General features: G+C 41.4%; 3 protein-coding genes across 5 annotated transcripts; all 3 read right to left on the bottom strand.

The window, feature by feature from the left end:
- Positions 1 to 633: 633 nt before the first annotated feature.
- Positions 634 to 3,570, bottom strand: LOC124066720 (brain acid soluble protein 1-like). 2 transcript variants are annotated; one of them, XR_006844644.1, is made up of 4 exons: positions 2,634 to 3,570; positions 1,555 to 1,617; positions 1,133 to 1,262; positions 634 to 1,033 (listed from the first exon to the last, which is right to left on the bottom strand). XR_006844644.1 is itself a non-coding variant. In XM_046403424.1 (3 exons), exons 1-2 carry the CDS (start codon positions 3,568 to 3,570, stop codon positions 1,571 to 1,573), a joined length of 984 nt encoding a protein of 327 aa, XP_046259380.1. In that variant the 3' UTR covers positions 634 to 1,262; positions 1,555 to 1,570. The 2 variants fall into 2 exon arrangements, 1 of the variants encoding a protein (XP_046259380.1); XM_046403424.1 differs by having other exon boundaries at positions 634 to 1,262.
- A 1,531-nt stretch (positions 3,571 to 5,101) lies between these two features.
- Positions 5,102 to 14,382, bottom strand: LOC124066638 (protein MGARP-like). 2 transcript variants are annotated; one of them, XM_046403234.1, is made up of 4 exons: positions 14,159 to 14,382; positions 10,970 to 11,067; positions 9,476 to 9,548; positions 5,102 to 6,617 (listed from the first exon to the last, which is right to left on the bottom strand). In XM_046403234.1, exons 1-4 carry the CDS (start codon positions 14,229 to 14,231, stop codon positions 6,133 to 6,135), a joined length of 729 nt encoding a protein of 242 aa, XP_046259190.1. In that variant the 5' UTR covers positions 14,232 to 14,382; the 3' UTR covers positions 5,102 to 6,132. The 2 variants fall into 2 exon arrangements, with proteins under 2 accessions (XP_046259190.1, XP_046259181.1); XM_046403225.1 differs by having other exon boundaries at positions 10,970 to 11,070; positions 14,159 to 14,380.
- A 3,322-nt stretch (positions 14,383 to 17,704) lies between these two features.
- LOC124066651 (ras-related protein Rab-33B-like) lies at positions 17,705 to 20,846 on the bottom strand. Its single transcript, XM_046403246.1, has 3 exons — positions 20,262 to 20,846; positions 18,482 to 18,660; positions 17,705 to 18,318 (listed from the first exon to the last, which is right to left on the bottom strand). The coding sequence occupies exons 1-3, from the start codon at positions 20,478 to 20,480 to the stop codon at positions 17,988 to 17,990; spliced, it is 729 nt and encodes a 242-aa protein (XP_046259202.1). The 5' UTR covers positions 20,481 to 20,846; the 3' UTR covers positions 17,705 to 17,987.
- Between the last annotated feature and the right edge of the window lie 448 nt (positions 20,847 to 21,294).

The following is a 21,294-nucleotide window of genomic DNA, read 5'->3' as shown; positions in this document are numbered from 1 at the left end:
TTCAGTTTGATTTGTTTAATATCGAGTTCTATTTTCTTCGTTGGAAAAATTATTTAACTCTTTTCCCGCTATAACTATAAGATGAATAATGTGGCATTTTATTAACATTTTATTTTCTTGCTCCCATAATCCTTAAAACGAAGACGAAATCCCGATTGTCCCAGGTTATCCCAAAAAAGCTTCTAAAAAGCTAATAACCATAAGCTTAAACAAATGAGGAAATGACAATCTGCCTCCACCAGGTGGTCAGTGCGCTGACGTTGACTACAGCATAGTGCACTACCATGCTGATTATGAACACTGGTCAAAATATGAATAATTTCATGCACTGCAAACCTGAGTTATGTTTATAAATCTCTTTATTTAGAGAGTCTATCAACAGAGACATAATTAATTACATAAAACTAGCATAATAGTTATTCAAATATATTAACATAATACATAGTTAATATATGCAGTGTACCTACAAAGCATCCATCTACAGCTCTTACAGAGCTGGAGACACATGTGTCTGTTTAATATTATGAGCTGAGGGAAAGGTGCAAAACAATTGGGGGGGGGCATGGATAAAACCAAATATCACAATATTTTTGACCAAATACCTCAACACTAATACCTCAACACAACAATGATAACACACTGCCATAATACAATGTAGTCGAAGTCAAGATAATATCTATCACAGCCTTGATATAATATTAATATACTGTGCAGCACTAATGTGAACTGTACTGTGTCAATATTTGTTTTGTTTTCTTCTAGGAGGGCACCTCTTTCAAAGTAGCAATACAATAAAAGTGCAGTGGTCTTAAAACACTGCTTGTACCTGCATTTGTACTAAATGTGCCTGTCCATGCTGTTACAGTATTAGCTGATGAATGGAAAAATGATGTAGGCTGTTTGGAAGTTTGGAATCTATCACAACATTACTGTAACAACAAACCACTCCCACTGCCTTTTAAGAAACGTTCAGTTCTGCTCTTGAAATGCTGTTTAGTTCAACTGAACATGGAAAGCTTTGCAACAGTGGCACCTAGAGGACAAGAGACGTAGTGGGAATCATTCCACAATTTCTAGTTGACATTGAGCAGATTTAAAAAAATGTAATAAAGGACACATTAACTAGTTATACTTGTGGCTACTTCTCCTCATACTGATCTCATCGGTCATCCTGGCTTGGCTGACAGATAAGTGAGTGTTGTGGAAGGCACACGATCTGTCATTTCATGACTGGGTTGTTACCAACACCATCGTCCCTGTGGCTGCAACACAAAAGCATAATACTAGTTTGTATGGTAGGAATGCATGCATATACATGACTATGTTATTTTGCCACATATCCTAAAATCTAAATAAGTAGGATGGACACAGGCAACAAGGTCTAAATAGAGCGCAAAAATGTAGCATGCATAAGCAACACTGCCCTCATCAACTCTGAGCATCTAAAATATGACTGTGGCTGAGAACAATACCTGTTTGGAAGATGTCCATTCTACTGTCTCTAATTCTACACAGACAGCTGTGTTTTTAGCTGTGATGCTGTCAACCATTTACCTTCTTAACTGTACTACTACATCACTGAGCAGCTTTTTACAGTCCAGACAGACATCTTTGGCTCTGTGGATTCAGACAGAAATACATCTGGTCAGAGCCAAATACAGGGAAAGTTATATTGTTATTATATATGTTTGTGTCTGTTTTTTCAATGGCAAAACTAAACAGCAGTAAGGTGGCATTGAGTTTAGCCACACTGTGTTCTTAATTGTTTTGTTATGTGACACAATTAAGATTTACTTAAACCTATTACCGGTACTATAGCAGCCCTCATTGACAAAGGCCTTTGACAAAGAAAACCTAAAACATCATCCAGAGTGATTCTGGGTGAGGGCCCAGAGGGTCCTGTTGCAACTCTGAAACCTTTATTCAAGATATTCTGTCCATCATCAGTTCAGCTACGTCATATCAATTTCATAGAGTCAACTGAACTCTGTCAGTGAGCCAGCATGTACAATACTAGAAGCCTGACATTGGCACACCCTAACAGACTGAAGTAAGGACTGTTATTCACTATGTTTAACAAGTCAGTATGTCTTCTGCAATAAAGATTGACTGTGCTGCCATCTAGTGTCTTCATTGTGCCCACATGATGGTTTGTGACTTAAAGAATATTTTGTCTTTCAGATCTGAGGTTGACCTTTCCTTAGCCACTAACCTTAGTCAGTTATTTTTGCAGTATTGTGTGACGGGTGGACACAAGCTGAAACTTGTGAAATGAATCTTTAATTAGGGTTAAACATACATAATGTACATTTGGTTTACAGATAATGAACATAATATTTAGGGGCAGTTTACAAATGACCAGGATGGACTGTGAATGGGAAGGAGGGGGGGTACTGTAACTTTTTGGTCAAGGGTGGGTAATCTGAGAGGGTCTTTTGTTTTTCTTAACCCATATTTATATCTTATTTGGCTGTGGGGACTGTGGGGAGAATCATCTTTTTTAAAAAAGGAACATACTGTGAAGTTACATTACTAATATTTCTTTACATTTAACAAAGCAACAAGTGTAACTAGTATGTTACATTACAGGTAAAGTATGAGATGTTCAAAAACATCTTACAGTATGTTCTTACTTTGTCCTTGCACCAGTGATAATGCTTCCTTGGCCTCATGTGTCATATCCACAGCTCCTTCATTCTCCAGCTGCCCTCCCAAATCAACAGGTGGCGCCACCTCCTCTGCTGTTGATGAAACAGAAGAGTGGCAGTGCTTGCCCTCATGTACTGGAACCTCTGATGTAGATTCTGGTTCTGCAGTTGAAAGGAGCTCCAGCTCTGACCCAGAGGAGGCTGCTGCCAGCTGAATTGAGTCCACAACTGCTGCAGCTTCAGCAGTCTCCTCTGCTGAAGCATCAGCGGCTGCTGCCTCCTCCACTGATGTCTCAGCAGCCAGTGTTGCTTCAGCAATGATGGTGTCCTCCTCAGATGCTGTGGTTTCCTCAGCAGGAGCAGAGTCTTCAGGCGAGGCCACTGCAGAGGAGATAGACTCCTCTGGAGCAACTCCAGGGACCGGAGTCTGATCTTCAACCTCGGCCTCACCCACCTCCTCCACTGTCAGGGCGGAGGCTGTCGGTTCCTCTGGAAGAGTTGCAGCTGCCCTCTCCTCCTCTTTCTCTTTCTCCTCCTCCTCCTCCTCTGCTGCTGCAAGAACAAATATCTCCTCTTCAGCAGCTGGAGCCTTTGCATCTTCTGCATCAGTGTCAGACTTCAACTGCTCCTTGTTCATTACAACGGCTGTGTCTTCAGTTACTTCCTCTGTGGTTGCTTCCAGGATTTCTGGCTCTACCACCTCCAGTGTGAAATCCAAACCTTTTCCATCTTCCTCTACTTTCTGGACAGCTTTCACCAGACTCGTCTCACCAACAGAAGCTGCTGCTATCTCAACTGTAGAGCCGGCCAGGATCTTCACAGCTGTGAGTAGATCTGGGATAGACTCTGAAGAACACAAGGAGGACAGGAAGTGCTGGCTGAGAAGTCCACACATTCCTACAGCATTATAAATGAGCTTCATTTGGATAAAATTGCTTTAATATCATCTTAAATTTTATTTGAAGTCTGCTACTATACAAAACATTTTTATTGTACCATACTGTATGTATGGGTGTTTTATCTTTGAGGAGGTGAACATCCTCCTATATAATGGCCTTGACAGTGTATTTTAGGGCTGAAATAATTAATCAAAAGACAAAAAAAAATCAACCTACAGCAATTATGATAACATTCGTTTTTGTCAAAATAACAATAACAAAAATAATTGCTAAGGCCCTACTTTCATGTAAAACTCAGATTACATATATGTAATCTGAGTTTTCTACTATCTAATTTACCTTACTTTGAAAACAAACCGTGTGCAGCATTTCAGAGATGCCAGGATTAATTCTGTACATACAGTGATTTGCCGTGTTGACTTGTGTAAGTTGCACTTACCTTGACCAGGTGCCTATCACTGTAAGGTATACAGTCACCACAGGTTCAGAAAACACTCTACAGTTTACTTTCCCAGTTCATGCTCCTTCTGCTAATAAAACCTTGTTTTAGAACATGTGTAAAACATGAAAAAGCAATTAGCTGGACAGAGTTTATGTGGTCAACTCTCAGCACTCTTGCTGGAGACAATTTGGTTTGGTAGCACTCAATTTGAATTTATCTTCAGTCTAATGTTTTAGACATTGATAAACCCCAGATGGACATTTTCTATAAACGTGATTCCCAGTGAGAGCTATACACAGCGTTAGATAGTCAACATCCCTGGGTCATCAGTAACAGCATCCCATGAGTGTGTCTGTCACACCATCCAGGAGAGCCACCAGGAGAGCCACCAGGACACCCTAAAACAAGCATCATCTAGGATTAGTCTTGTCTGAGACTACAAATCTGTAGTTCAACTATCAAATCTGAGAGAAACTTTTAAAGGGGTGGGATGCACGTGTGCAGAGTGCTGGCAGATTTTTTTTTCCTCAACCTGTTCTGCAGGACAGTTTGTGGAGCATTGCCTGCAGATCTTTCACGTCTTAAACAACCTCATGACTATATCTATGTAGATTACTGCACAGACACTTGATCAATTGGTTTACCTTGCATTTCATGTTATTGCACACATAAAAACATGTTGTGATGCCATGGACTAGTTGGATCTCATTAGATCATTAAGACATAATCTGGAGACCACAATAGGGAAAAAAAAAAAAAAAAAAAAAAAAAAAACGGTCTTTCAATCCTCACCTCAAAGGCACAGGAGCATGAACATGAGACAGGGATTGTTCAGGAAGGGGAGCATTTCTACAGGAAGTGCATTTTTGTTGTTATAATATTTAGCACATGTCACATGTTAGATTCAAAGCAGCTAGGGAAGTAGTTGGGTAAACTCCAGGCCATAAATTAAACCCACAAAGACTGGATAATTATTTTGAACAGTCATTTTACAATGTGCAGAATTTTATAAATGCAAACATCTAAACAATCAGAGTCAATTATATTCACCATAAAACCAACCTTCCACTGAGTACTCAAAATGCAATATTGTACAAAAAAAGAGAAATGTCTTAATATAAACCCAGCGAGGTTTTATTCTTTGAACACTTAAATACAATAATCACAGTGACAATGTTCTCAGAGACAGAGGTGAAAGCATTTTTTGAGTTTTCCCTGAAAGATTAGCATTTAATACTAGAAGAATAAACAACAGAAGTGAGCTGAACACTAAAAACAGCCTTGAACATGGCTGGTAAATTGAAGCGATGTCAAAACAAGTGTCAATTAGAAAAAGTGGCTGCAGGCTGTCGTAGCTGTAGTCACACAGGATGTAATAGCAGAAATGAAATGTTTTTGAAAGTGCAAGGAGAACAAAAAAAACTATGATGGTTATGAGTACAAAGCCAATAGGAGAAGCAAAAAAGGATGCTATAACAAAAGTAAGCAAAAATTGCAGGCAGGAAAAGGAGAGCAAACTGGTTTTTGGTCAAACTTCACACTGAGAGAGCTGCAACTGATTGAAGCACACTGACTTGATGTTCCATCTTTCTAGTGTTTGCATAACAATCCTCACCTCAGCAAAGACTCATGGGATATAGCTAGAAGTAAGCATTCTGTGAGCAGAAGACGACCAAGTGTAAATGATAACGAGACTGAATAACTTCAGTCACACAGGCTGTAGTCATTCACCATGCTGACATTTTAATATTAGTAAAGGAGAAAAGGACACTTCAGAATAAATTCTGCTCCATCCCTTGTATCACCTAGTTCAACACTCCTCTTTTAACTGTACAGCAGCCAAACTGTAATATGCTGTCATTCTGAAAATCCCTATAGAAACTGGAATTTCCCAACTAAATCTAAACAGCCTAATGCCAAAGGTTCTTGCTTGGGTCTAGAGCTTGGGGCAAGGAGAGGAAAGGAAGGCACCTGAAAACCGGACTGATGAACCCCTAACTTGTATTCTTTAACAAACCAACCCCCTCTGTCCCCTTAACAACATAGGGGTTCATGAGTCCCTTTTTCCTAGGCCCAGAGAGGTGGGACAACATAACTAACTCCCAGCACTCCTCTCTGGGTAAACTATGAAGGCATTACAGCTTCATGCAGCCACTCCTGCAGCAGTGGTGGCCTCTGCCTGAGGGCCTGCAGAGCCAGTTTCTGCCTCAGTGGGGGGAGCAGGAACAACTTCATCTACTGCTTCTGTACCAGCATGTTCTGCTGTAGGGGCCTCTGCTGGTGTCTCCTCCGTGGCAGCGATATCCATCATGACTGGATCGGCTTCAGAAACCGCCTCTACTGCTACAGGTGGAGCAGCTTCTTCTGCAACTGCTGGCTCTGCTGCAGTCTCACTAATGACCACCTTGGAGGCCACCACGGTTGTTTCTTCAGGAACGGCCTCTGCAACAGGGTCGGCAGTGGTCTCTGCTACCATTTCTGCAGTAGCAGGGATAGACTCGGCGACGACCTCAGTGGCAGCTGCCACCTCCTCCACTGGAGCAGATTCAGCTGCAGGGACTTCAACTTCTGGTTCAACTGTGGGAGCTACCGCCTCTGGTTCAGCTGCAGGAACTACCACTTCTGGTGCTGCAGATTAAGTGGTTGGACATAGAAAAGAATGACGACAGTCTTGACTTATTTGTCTTTGTTAATTGTTATGTGCATCTATTTAAAAACACACACACACACACACAAACATTTGAAGAAACAGCTAGTGCAGTGTACGTTTAATTTTTGGCTGTTCATACATGTAAATCTCTGTAGATCAAGATTTTGTCACATTGGCAACAATGCTATAGTTATCAGGTTTGAACTATTTGGCTCCTGGCTCCGGTCAATGGGTATCATATGGCTGAAGGTGAAGAGCTTAAGTCTTTAAAAGGTCTGAAAGGTAAAGCAGCATAATATGAGTAAAGTGAAGGATAATCCTTAACCCCAACATGTCATCCTGAGGACAGAAATATAACTGCTGATGTCACTGAAGCTTTCCGTTATTTGTTGCTCTCACTAACTACAGGAGATTTAATTTTGGTTTATAGAGAACCTAAAAAAAAGAGATACTTGAGACAAAAAAGGTGGAAAACAGCATTCAGTATTAACTTTGGGGTACTGATTAGATAAGTGCCATCATTCAATACACAGATTGATTAAATGGCTGCAGCTAATACATAATGATGAATGAGCACTTTGGAGCTAGAGCAAGTCTTTTTTTTTTTCATTCAGTCAAGTCAAGTGCTTGAGTCAAGTTAAATGGCTCAAGCACAAAGTCCAAGCTAAAAGCTGAATGCAGCTTCACAGATTATCTCATCTTAGTTGAAATGTGCCACACTGAAAATCAAATAGGCAAATATTTTCAAAATAGAAGTCCAGAATAGATAGATAGATAGATATACTTTAAAATTACAGAAGAGTGCAGGACCTCATTAACAAACAATGATGGTCAGTTGAACCATAACTTAGCAAAATACTGAAAACAAGTCAGGATGGAACAGCAAAGCCACAGCATGCTAACATTATTTAAATATTACTCGGCATTGTAGCTCCTCCCAGCCATTTGGTTCACTAGATATGCAACATAATACCAGGCTAAAACATTACTATTACACACCATATATTAGTATATAAAATTTTGCCATGACAACAATCATTACTGCAGTCCCACATCAAATAATGTGCCTCAACTTTAACGCAGTAGTCTAATACCCATTTAGGCCCATTGTAACATGTTTTCTTTAGCCTCATAAGAAGGTCAGAGTGACTGTTCTCAGAAGCTGCCACTAAATTTGCATTGTTACAAGACCCTGTGATGTGTACTCACACTAATGTGTCAGGACAATATGATCCTCAATCACTTATGACCATGTGCATCAAGGTGTTTGTGAAAGTGCTTCCTGGTAATGTTTGCCAGTTTAAAGCCAATGTCGTATAACATCCAGCACTGTCAGGAGCAGAGCTTTATGCTCCATTTGTGACCAGAACTTCACTTTCAGGCTGAATGAACACTGAACCAGCGGCAGCCGTTTCCTATGCTAACTGCATACTAGTTGCTGTTCTGGGCGCAGAGCCAAGATGTCCCTGGACTCAGACTGGCTGAATAGACAAATAATTTTTAGACAAATCAAAACAGACAGACAAGATAAAGCTATTGAGAATGATCGTTCCACCATGACTGATGTTTGGGTCATGAAGCCAAACCAGCTCAGAACAACAATACCAACTGCTTTGTATTTCTCAGAACCATTTTGGTTCATTTATTTAATTCATTAGTATGTACCAATCAGCAAACTTAAGACCCCAAATCAATATCACGTTTCACTTATCTACAAGCCAAAGACAGATGCCCAAATAATCCCTGACTATCTGGCTGCCTTTGAAATTGATTTAAGACATGCAAACTGGGTGGTGAACATGTTAAATATACTGCTAAAAATCAGCAAGTTGATGTGTCACTGCGAGCAAGTTAGCATTCTGATCTAGCTCAACACACCACTGTGTACAGCCTCACAATGTCGCTAGCGTGAATGTAGACTTACAAACACAGTTCGGTCAAGTACATAAACGTAGACGCTTCGAGTTACACAAGACTGATGTCAAGCATCACTGTGTTCACCTAAAAAATCTGCAGTGTGGGCTGCAGTCTGAGCATTAAAGCCACTAAAGGCTTTGTCACCTCTTCATTGAGACAGGAATGCAAATGAAAACATAGTGTGGCCATACTTACGTTCAGATTCACTCTATATCACGGTAACTGAGGCTTGTTACCTTCACCGGTGCATGAGAACACACACTGACCATGCTCACTGGGGTCACATGTTTGTGTTGGCTGGGCCAGGTGTTGTCATTTGTGTGGATCAAGATGTTTGATCAAGATTTCAATTGTTATTTACAAGGAATGTGAGTTCATTTACTTTCTTTAGTAGTTTCTTGTAATGTAAATAGATAAATAATATAGAAACTCTGCCACATTAATTGGTTTTTCCCGCACTGAAGGCCTGTGTGGGAAGTATGAACTGTACTAAGGATAAGTGAGTACACCTTATCTGTATCTATTCAGCCCACTAAATTATCTGCATCCGCATCCATACTTGGAATTGGCTGTACTTAAACAGGAAGTGGGTGGTGCTTAAACTGGAACTCAGTGGAACTAACTGGAAGTTGCTCATTTAAACTTGAAATTGATCGATTGGATTGATCAAAGTTGCTATGTTTAATCATTTATTAGAAAACCATTTACAACAGCATCAGAATTGAGCTTCAGATCATTGTTTTGGATAACAAGAGCAAGAGATGAACTTCAGTCTGCTATCCAATGACTATTGTCCTTCATCACAAGTTTGGATATTGACACGTTTTACTTGGATTGTAAAAAGTAGATTATTTGTACCGATTACTCACTCAACTCTAGGCTACATAAAGATATGCTCAGAAGTGTGTGAACAACTGACCCTTTGCTGTGGAGCCCATGTTGGCGAGTCTGTCCTCATAGCGCTCACTATCACCATTGACTGTCCTGTAGGCCTGTGTGAAAAGAGGGCAGATATGCACTTATTACATTCCAACACACATCAAATGATAACAGTACGATAAAGGAAACAGTATTACAAAATGCCACCTTACTCTGACATTTTGTCTTAACATGAACCAGTGCAGCTGATACACACTTGTGCTTTGCCAGGAGCCTGACAGCAGACAGGAACAACTCTACCCAGACAATAGCTGTGTTTAGAAAGCACAAAGACACATCTATGTCCCCTCCAGTGCCTGAGCTATGGTGATGTCTGTTACACACAGTCAAGTCTGTCCTGAGACTGCATGTTAACTGGCTCCCTGTTTACACCAGTCAAGACACCCCACTGTAAAACTACAGATGGATGATTTCAAGTAGCTGTTGGTGGTCTTTGTGGTTGTATTTTACAATTAGAAATGGAAGTAAATCCTTGACTAGTTCTTGACAAAATCGTGTTCATGAGTATGATGTCCACCTACATTTTTGATCAGTACCTGGAATGTATTAATACATGCCAGTCTAGTGGATAAAGTTTAACTTTATGTTAAACTGACTGATACTTTCAGTTTAACATAAAGTTACTTTATACACATTTTGGCAAAGCATGAAAGTAAAGATTTGCATTAGGGTTTGCATGCACAGTCCAGAAAAAAGCAAGAAGTGCTGTAATGTTTACATTGCAGTGTTGTAACAGTTCAAGCTCCCAGTGTTTGAGTCTGAGACAAGTCCAAGTCATTAAAGAAAAATCCAAGTCAAGTCCAAATCAAGTACACTACTGATCCGAGTCCAATCCAAATACATTATTGTACTGTAATTATTATATAATATTGAACTTAATATAGATACCACCTTATGCCAAATTACTATGGTAATAGAATCCACTCTGATTTACGAGTCTGAATGCAGTTAATGAACAAGTCCAAGTCAACGGTGCTCAAGTCCGGGTCAAGTCACAAGTCCTTAAAATTAGGGCTCAAGTCGAACTTGAGTCTGAGTCTTGGACTAGAAGACTACAAGCCTACAACAGCCTTCAAATGACCTTTTTCAGCAGGAAAGGAAGCTTCATCTTGACTCGTACAAGTCCTGTGATCTAAAAGTGGCTGCAGTAAAGTTATATGTCAAGACAGCGTGCAGAAGTTGTTGTTTTTGTTTCTTTGTTTGTTTGGGTTTTTTTACTGCCATGGAACTTGAATCTTTTACACAACTGTTCTGTACCTGATTTTATTAAAAGCATACATTTGATGAAAAACTGTTTTAATATAGGTTTCCCTAGACTGCCATTTATTATGTCACTACACGGGTTGTTTTCCAGTGTAATACCACTCTGAGAAATCTCAGCAGAAATGCAAAGGGGTAATAATGCAAACTTATGGGCTGTCGACTAGAAACCTGCTGAGATCTTCAAATGGTGAAATGTCACACAGATACTCACATAGACAACCGCAGCAGTGAGTCCTCCTCCACAAAGAACAAAGTATGTCATGTTGGAGGAGCCACCGGGAACCCCAAAGGCCATGTGTCGCACTGGAGCTGCTGAGAGACACAGGAGGGTACAGTTATAGGTTAGTTTGGAAATCTGACTTTCAGTAAAAGTGATATAATTAGAAATTTGAAACGTGTCGTAATTATGGACCAGGATGGATGGCATCTGCACCTTCATTCAACCACCGAACACATGTAGGGTATTTGCTATTTGTGTTACGACATCCAAAATGAGCACGGATAATAAGTGAAAATCAGACAGAAAGTGGTATATATGTAGTTGCAGGCATTTAATTCAGGAAACTGTCCCATCAGAAGTGCAAGTTGGCACAACACCAATGCACTTTGACAGCATCAACATGTCTTCATCCCTTAATCCAGTTACACAATACAGCCCTGGTCATTTGTATTGGAGGAGATGGAAAGATTTAGCAGCAGCCAAGCTAAACACTGAATTGTCCCTTAAATTAAATCCCCAGCACACACAAACACTAGAACACTTCCTGTTCAACCATCTTAAATTGGCATCAACAACTTCAAAATTATCCATTGGGTTTGAACATATCACCCACTCCCTCAACATACAATCGGGAATTATTTGTCAAGTGCTTGTTAGCAGGCTGTTGCTGTGGTGGACAGGTAAGAGTGGCCGGCTGGAGCCTGCACGTCCTGTGAAAGATTTGCTGGTGTTTAAAGGATTGTCAGTGGTGCATGCAAAGGAGGCCAGAAATAAAACCACTCTGCATCCCAAACACTGCCTCAGCCTAATCTCTTCCTCACTGGACCTCAAACATGCACACATACATACACACACACACACACACTCTCTTCTGTGTAAAGATACCATAAGCACCATAACTGTGTGCAGAGGGTGGAAGTCATGCACTTTACACATAGCTGGCTTTCAGGCAAACCTCAACTAATCCTGTGACTTCTACAATGACAACTTGGATGAAGACATGGATGATTATTCACCTGTTGCATTCTCAGCACATTTAACCAGATTATTAAAATCAGGTGCAAATGTTACCATCTTGCTAACTGCACTCTTGTGTGGTCAATAATTAGGCTTTTTTTTTTTTCCTTTTGGTGAAGTCAAGAACAAATCCAAAGTCTTTATCTTCAGTGGTTACATCCCTTGAAAATATACATTGATATTTTCCAACAATTCAAAAGACTGAAAATAACGTGACTGTTTCAGTTTCAGCTCTTCATTTAGCTGTCTGTCTGTGCAATCCACCGTGCTCCGTGGATTGTTAATATCATTCTGTCTTTAAACATGTGACAGTATCAGTATCTATATTTTCAATTTCTAGACATGACAGGGTGACAGTTTCTGAAAGAAGGAGAGAAATGCCAAGTATCCATACTGGATGCAGCAATATTTATATTTTCTAGACAGGTCAATGGCAGTAAAACTTCTCAGCAGCATCTCAATTCCATCAGGTACAAAGGCTTTCATTCACCCAATTTTAAGACTGAGCAGCATTTAAGAGACATGCCAGTGATTTAGTATGTTATGGTATACAGGTTGGGGGACTGACAAGAGACAGTTAAAGGAAAAGGTAAAATCAACACACAGAGATCAAGACATTGTGACTTTTAATCACTAGTATAAGTCACACTACAGTGAACTTTTCATTATGCAAGCGATAGCATCTTTTCATCCATCAAACCACACCAAGACCCCCAAAGGCCAAGCTGAGATGACCCTGATGACATCACAATGTATCATCATTGCAGATAAGCAGCTGCTTGCCAACATATGAATGCACTTTGTCTTTGTCAATTTTTGTTACCCTCTAAGCTGTTTATCCACATTTCCAGTCTGCTAAGCCAAGTTACCCGGCTTCTGGCTCAACCTACATATTTAATGTAGTCCCACTAAATTACAAGTGATAAAAATGTGTACAAAACCAAAACGGAGCTAGACGTAGTCCTGCTGTGGCTGCTGAGCCACGGTACGTGTGAGTCCTCACTCTTTCTCCTTCTAATACCCATGACACAGCAGCACTATGCAGGGACAAGGCCAAGTACAGGTTATTTATACAAGTAATCAGTTAATCCCTGCAGTGAGGTTCAAGCCTGTAAAGATGGACACACATGTCAGGCAACAGCAGACAAGATGGCCTCTATGGACGCTGTGACACATGTGTGTGGACATGTATGTGGTCTCCTGCGACTGCCCGTCCTCTGTCACGTGCTCACTGAGACAGAATGGAGGAGAATATGCAGGCGTGCAGGGCAGCCAGGACAGGTCTGGTGCGACTGTCACACATGCAAGGTTTTTTTTGTTATTGTTTGTTTTTTGTTGTTGTTGGTCTGTAAACAAGACAGCTCTCTTGTGGTTACTATTTATTTCACGTGCACCATCAGTCAGAGCTTCACCAGAATGCTTTTAAAAAGGAAATTAAAGCAGCAGTTTGCCCTCAGGCTGAATTCCACATGCTCACATCTCAAAGTAGAAGATGATCTGCGCAAGAACGCACGAAGAGAGAAAACATCCCAAAAATACAGGCCTCAAAACGCCTTCACGTTAAATACAAATACACGCTTAAAATACAAACACATCTAAATGTTTGCGTATATGCACGTGTGACGGATGTTAAGAGTTGTTGGTGTTAATTAAGTTTTGTGGCGCACAGCTGATCTCCACACAGTCCCGGGACAGAGCGTACCCACGACAAAGAGCTGCTTGTAAACGGGCATTTGTTTGCAAATATCAGACAACACTGCTGGAGTTTGGAATATATCCACTGACTGTCAAGTTACAACTTGCAACTTGGTTATAAACTGAAGTCACGAAGAGTTTTGGTCGTGCGTGATGCTTTTCTTTCTAATTAATGTGCAAGAACTGCATGTTCCCAAAGCAAGACACACCTCCTCCTGACTGGATGAACGCACAAGTCGGAGGAAACACAAGAATGCTTCTGCTTATGACACAAAATAAATACAGTGGAAATGTTTAAAGGAACGTGCAGAAATAAACTTTTAAGGTGATTACATTTGTCCGAGTAACCACACTTTGAACAGTTGACACTCATTCAGAAAACGTTTAAATTAATTTAATCGCTCTGCTTAATTTGACGACAAACCACGTGAAAAGATCAATAAGTCATTAACCGAGAACCGGGCTCACCGTTTCTGGACACCGGTTTGAAAGCCCTCCGTGCCAGCGGCCCGACTCTCTGCCATGCCCGTCTGCAGAACATCTTCGCTCGGTTATCACCAGCAGGTAAGCGAGTGCGCGTCCGTGTGTTTGCAGCAGGTTCTCAATGTGAGTGAGGAGGAGAAACACTCTGCTGCTGCCGATTGCTGTTGCTGGACAAAAAAAGATTAGTTCTCCACCGCGCCCCCTACAGGTGGACGACCAGAATAGCGTGAGGTTGTAAAAAGTTTTGCTTCTTACTTTAGTTGAAGTATTTTTAAGTAGTCAGTGCTGTTATATTATGGATTTCGGTGTCATTACAGCCATAAATAAATTTCCAGTTCTTGCCTTTTAGCGTTGTTTTGTTTTTTGTTTTGTTTTAATTTGTCTGCTGCATTATCCACTTGATGAAGTGACTCCTAACACCGAGCAGAGGATCAGACATCTCTCACGCTGGTTTCAAGTGGATTACAGTCCAATGTGGGTGCGTGGAAAGAGATTTGTGGTTACATAATATACACTGTCCCGGAGCTATTGTGGGCCTGCATCGTGCAAGCCAAAGCCAGACGCACAGGTGAGTCAGACAGTGGAAAAGTGGCTGACTTTTGACTGACTGACTTTTAGAAATGCTGTTATTTTAGTGGACCACAGGTGAACCAGAATCCAAGGTTTCTTACCAGTACCATATTTCTTGCCTTCCAGCGGTTAAAAGAAGCACATCACAGATAGCTGTATTAGCTGTATTTCTGTGACTGTATTTCTGCTGTCACTGTATTTGGTTAGCTGTTCTGTGGTCACAGTCACAGCCTAAAGGTAAAACCTGTGTTTTCATCAGGTCTGGTGCTATATGTCATGTCAATGTATGGCTGAACAATGGCAAAAAATGAAATGAAATGAAGCACGCAATCATACCCTTAACCATTCGGTGGGTTGGACAACAGGAAACACAGGAGGGGAGCATTATTCTGAATATTTCTCTGATATTCTTACCCTAACTCAAATGAATCATCACTAACCTAACTTTCTCATCCCTCAACATAATTAACCCAATCAACCAAAGTAACAAGTACTAATGAATCAGGAGCGGAGCAGAGTGGGTCGTGCCTTCGCTATAGTAGGATATGTAATTTAACAAGTGGGACAACCCATTCCAGATGAAATCATGCTCACTGTCATATGACAAAAACCTCAGCTGTGCATCCCATCCCATCACATCACAATTAGGAAATATCACACTAGCTAGCTTATTATTGTTTGATAAACCGTACACTCTTGGTGTCCCATATCCCTATTTTCCAAGCTTCTATATTTCAAGGAACCTGCATGAGTGCAGCTTCTGTGGAAATGGAGATGTCGAGGTTTTCGTCACATGGAAGTGGACAGGGTCACCGATAGTGGTCCCACTAGTACTATTGGCTGATGTAAAGGGCTACCAGATAGCTCTCTGTTAGCTGTTTCATGAGAACTTTAATGCTAAAACCTAATTAAACAGAAGCACAAATAGAAAGAATTCATGAAATCAGCTAATGGCAGTCACACAGCAATATCTAAAGTTTCTTTATGTTAGCTAACATTAGTCCTGATAAATCACAGTAATACCAGGTAGGGTTGTAAAGGCAAAAATCCCTGAGTATATATTAAATTGACAAAGGGGACTTTAGGTATTCAATTTTTCATTTGTAAAGGGAAGAATTTGTTATATCTCCCTACAAAGGTTACTCTCACTTTAGAGCAAATAATTTCAAGCTTATGAGGCTCCAGAGGCAAAGCAGGTCATAAAATGATCATAGTTTTAGAAGTCAGATCCCCACCTCCTGTATTATACAGTACATACAAGTAGCCATTAACTCTGTTAGTACTACACAACCATTATGTTAAAGGGAAATTCACACACACACAGTCACAGTCTTCTAATGACGTTCAGGTGGGAAACAATCAGGCCAAGGTTTATTCACCCAGAGCTTACGCTATATAGGATTTGGCATTATCTGACATAATGGGAATTAACACGACTATATGTGTACGACCAGTTGTGTTTTCCCTTACAACTAACATGTCTTTTAAGGTCCTCATCTCCATCAAAGGTTTTAAAGCCCAGACTGACATAACTCCTCCCTTAAAGCTCCTGCACACACATCACACACACATCAAGCGCTCAGATGATCTTAATGTGTAAAATTTGGTGGAATGCTCCTTAAAGTATGCTGTCTCTGAAGTATTGTAATACACCACAGCAGAATTCACGTCAGAGAAAACATTTAGGAAAATACTGAGTTTTATTTTCTTAATGTTCTGTTGATATCTCCACTTTTCCACTTATGCAGCATGGTTTGTTTTATTTGAATAAAAAAATGGTACAGTGAATAAGACACATATAAAAAAAAAACTGCTGTGGGACGTTCTCCTCCAGTTATCGTCTTTCCTGAGTGGAGAGAAAGACGATTACAACCCGGGTGTTGAATGTCACATCAGCGTGACATTTACATATGCGTACATGCTCAGCTGTGCTGCAGGATCTACAGCCATCTAGACCACTGAGCAGAAGCATGTGATCACCTCTGAATCATCAGTTGCACACACTTTGTAGCATCCACGCTGCTCATGCACGAGACCAGTCCTGTGATGTTTTGTCCATCTGGCCTGTGGTGGGAAGCCCTGAACATCCAGGATAAGATCACACAGTGTCACAACACCGATGTATTAGAGCTCCTCGTATACTGAACAACAGACAGCATAATGACTAAGGACAGACGGATGCTTTTCAAAGTGAGTGAAGAAGTTAAAGTCATTTCAATTTTGAAAGTTATTTGAGTTTTTTGGAAAACCTTTCCTCCATCTATACAGAAAAGTGACAGAGAGATGAGAACATTCTCAAAGGTTTCCTCCTCTGGCCCTGCACTGTTCCGCTATCTCAAAATCAGGCTCTTTTTTAAGTATTTACTATCAGAATCCCCTCTTTCTCTTCCTGCATTATGCTGAACCAGAGGTGGAAGCAAGTGAGGCAACATCACTAAAGATGTTCTAAGTGCCATTTCACTGTGACTTCAAAGCCACTGCGTTCCAGTTCAGCTTCGTTCGTATTATTCTAAGGGGACATTTTTTATACAACAATGAAACAATCCAGGTGAAAATTGATCAGTTTTACTTGATGTTTTTTGTCCCCAGGTTGTACTTCACAGGGAAGGCAAGAAAGGCAAAAACACTTTGGTGACTAAAGCACAGTGCGCTGAGGACAAACTATGCAATGTGCTTTCATTTTGATGAGCTACCACTGGGGGGCGCTCGAGTCAGAAACTTTCTAATTCCACGCATTGTGAATTTAAAGCTCCTTTTCCAATGTGATATCATGGTAGTGTCCACATGACTCAGCGTTACTTCATATGGAAGAGCGTGAAGAAACATGAATGCCTCACATTAGTGAAGTAAATCACATTTTACAAGGTGATTAACCTATCAGCACAGACACAGTTAGTTCCCAGCGAGACCACACACGCTGTTAATAAAAAGTCGATGCACTCAAAGATCACTTCCGCCAAATAATATTTACATTCACAGTAATTATTTTGCAACTGTTGTAAACAATAAGATCACAAATATACACTGCATTTCCAAGTACCGGTAGGACATCTTACATATTTAAGAGTATGAATATTAAAGTTCTGCATGACTGCAACTTTATTTCAAATGTAAAAGTTTCCCATTTCTGATCCGAACACACACTATGGCCATTCTCGTACTCACACAAACACGTACGCTCACACACTACCATACACTCCTACAGGGCTAAAAAGTGACATTCAGTTCTCTCTCTTTTCCCCCCTCAGCAGCAGGTCCACAGCTCTTTCTCTGCTCTTCTCTTGTTCAGGATTTTGAAGGAGCCGCTGTGGGCGAGGGCGTTTGCTGCCGAAGGTTTCCTCTGTCTCTTCAGTTTAGAACCAACAGCAACGACGATGTCCTCCGCCCTGTCCTGCTGGTACAGCACCTTCCCATCGCCTCGTCGACCGCTCCAACATTTGTTTGGTGGGTTCTTGGCAGACGTCTCAAAAAACATCATATTGTGGGCTTTGGCGAAGCTCATCGCCCGCTCTTGGCTCACCTGGCTGTCAGCGCTGTGGGGGTCACGAAGGTCGCTCTTATTCCCCACCAGGAACCTGGGGAAGAACAGGCCGGGGTGAGAGTCAAACCAAGGAAGATGATTCATAAAGGTAATAAAGATGTAGGATATTGACTGACTGGAAATGTTTGTTGTGATTAAATCCAGACTCTTGTCCTTTTAGCAAGTAGCAGCACATACGGAGGAGCTGATGTCGTTACCTGGGGATTTCCTGTCCGAGGGAGTTCTGCCGGCACTCTTCTACCCAGGAAGTCAGACCGCTGAAGCTGGCCGGGGAGGTCACATCGTATATGAAGAGCACAGCGTGGACGTTACGGTAGTAGTGTTGCACCATGGACTTTCGGAAACGCTCCTGTCCCGCTGTGTCCCACAGCTGGAGCTGGCGATGACGGTGGGGGGAGAACAAGAGGAGAAAGTGAATGACTGACATGTAGGCTCTCCTGCAACGGCTGGCACTGAGGGGGAGGTGGTCAAGACAGAAAAAGGGAGAAAGAGGAAACAAATGAAATCATGTGTTGAAATACCCCAAACCAGGCAGCGAAACATGCACACAGACGTGCAATGAGTCATCACAGAGAGGGAACAAAGAAAAAGAATAACACGTTCATCTGCTCGTTAGGAAGTCAGAGCTCTTCACTGGGCTTTGAATAAGATAAGTCAACTTTTAATTCAAATAAAACATACACCAGGTGAACTTAAGCCTGTGAATATTCTAGTCCCAGCCTAGTCAAGCGAGCATGAACTGATGAAGCCTCTTGGATGAGAGGTGAAACGTCTTCAAAGACAAATAACTAAGTCCAGTTGCTTTCGATTGAATTTCCTTGAGATAACCAGGTGAACTTCTCCAAAACTGATACATTCCATACATAACATATGTACAAAATAGCACAAACATAATACAAGAACAATAACACAAGCAAAATAAATTGAATAACTGAAGAGTGACCCGAGGGACTTAAAATTCCCATCGGGACTTGTGACCTGAATAAAGTCTCAACGATTCATCTAAATATTATCACATTTGTAGCACGGCCAAGCGCAGCATCCAAATGTGCCAAAATATGCCCTTGTACATGAAGCGTAGTGGTAGATGCCCCAGCCTGCAAAATATAATCTCCATGTAAGGAAACAGACCACAAGACCTCAAGATCACATCATTTTGATTTGTTTTTCAGCGAGGATGCAATAATTACCATCGCCACTAAAGTTATAACTCACATTACAAATAACTGCAATTTGATTTTGATTTGAAACCGCCTGTGCAGTTATAAACAAATCCTCAGTCCCCACTGACAGACACTTCCTCTGTCATGTGGTCGTTTCAAAACACTCAGGAAATATCACGAAGCACCTAACACCCACGGTTTGAAAATAGATTCGTTGAACTGAGTCCCTTGTGGCTGAGACTAAACAAACAGTACAGCATCGCATCACATGCATGATCAGAGCAGAATTAGATCAAAATTTAAGAGGCTGTTGATGTTTACGGCTTCCATGTCAATGAAATCAAGCATGTAATCTTCACAGGCCACGTTAGTTCTGCAAACACAAGCAGCCCAGCTGATTCTCCTGCCATTCTTTGTGCTCCAGTCTGACAAAAGTAACTGTGAGTCACACTGCAGCACAAGAAATGCAGTATAAAATGCGATTAAAAAGCAAACACCCTCAGATAACCTGCAAGGGGCCAGCTGAAATATTAGAACTTTTTGACACATGGAGTCCCGGATGGTTTTTAAGTTTGTGTAGTTTGTCCAAGCTGACTGAGGAATTGAAGAGCACTGAATTTCACTGTAAAATTACAGGTGTTTCACTTGCTACCTAAAAGAGCCAACATTTCTTCAAAAACTTTATTAGGAGTCTGTGTACTGAAAAACAAAAGAAGCGACTGGAAGATCACATCCGTGCGTAAAAACAGTTGACTGGCACAATCCTGCCCACACTTAACCTGTTCATGTGTCCATTGTTAAACTTCTTTTTTACCTTAATTTTCTCTCCATCGATTTCTAGAACCCTGTCGCGGAAGTCCACCCCGATGGTGGCCTCCACTCTCAAGGGGAACTCTCCGGCGCAGAGTCGGTGCGTCAGGCAGGTCTTCCCCACTCCGGAGTCTCCTATCACCAGCACTTTGAATGTCCGGCAGCGGGTCAACAGTGAGGACACACTGCTCAAAGAGTTGGAAAACTCAAGAGAGGACTCCATTTACCCGTCCCTCGCCGCAGATTCGCTAGTAAACAACGCGCAAAAAACGCGCTCGGCGTCAAGTCTCTTAAAATATTTCCACAGACACGGCTTTACCGGGTCTGGACAGAAATAAAGGAAGACTTGTGGGGAACAAACTGTTTCTTTTGGTGGTTTTAGTGGAAGCTTTCCGTCCAGACTGCGCATGGAAGGTCTTGACGGCGCAGAGCAGCGTGAATGAAAGGAGGAGAGAGAGTGTGACCTTTGATTTGGCAGCACGGTGATGATTGCAGCCGGAGGGTGGAGAGCTGAACAAATGGCGAACAGCCATCAGTATCCGTGGCCTCAGTCTCTGCGGAACATAAACATGATGGATTCCTCTGAAAAATATCTGTGATGTATGTGTTTTGTGCCACAACTTTTTGTCATAAAAACAAACTTTAATTTACGTGGAACCTGCATGGGAAGGCAGCCGCACAGAAAGCGATACCGATTACAAACAGAAGCATTCATTCGTGGCCGCAGCGGCTCGCTCGTCCACTCAGCTGTCCTGTCAGAGAAACACGCTGCTGCCCCCTACAGGTAAATGTTTGCAGTCACACCGCTCTCCGTGAGGTCACGTTTCACGTCCGGCGGTGTGTTTATTTCGGGCCACACACCAGCTGTTGTGGTGCTAACCTGTTGACAACTTAAAGTGTGGAGGCTACTGATAATAAAGTCAGTGAGAGGTCGTATTGGAGTCTGACATGCTCCTCAGTTTGAAAGGAGAGAATTTAAAAAAGAGCTCAAGCCACATGAAGTTAAAGCGGTGACATTTCACATGCAGCACACACAG

This window comes from Scatophagus argus, chromosome 2, assembly GCF_020382885.2.
Source record: "Scatophagus argus isolate fScaArg1 chromosome 2, fScaArg1.pri, whole genome shotgun sequence".
NCBI classification, from domain to species: Eukaryota; Metazoa; Chordata; class Actinopteri; family Scatophagidae; genus Scatophagus; species Scatophagus argus.
The sequence above is the reverse complement of the archived record's forward strand: the minus strand, read 5'-3'. Positions and strand labels throughout refer to the sequence as shown.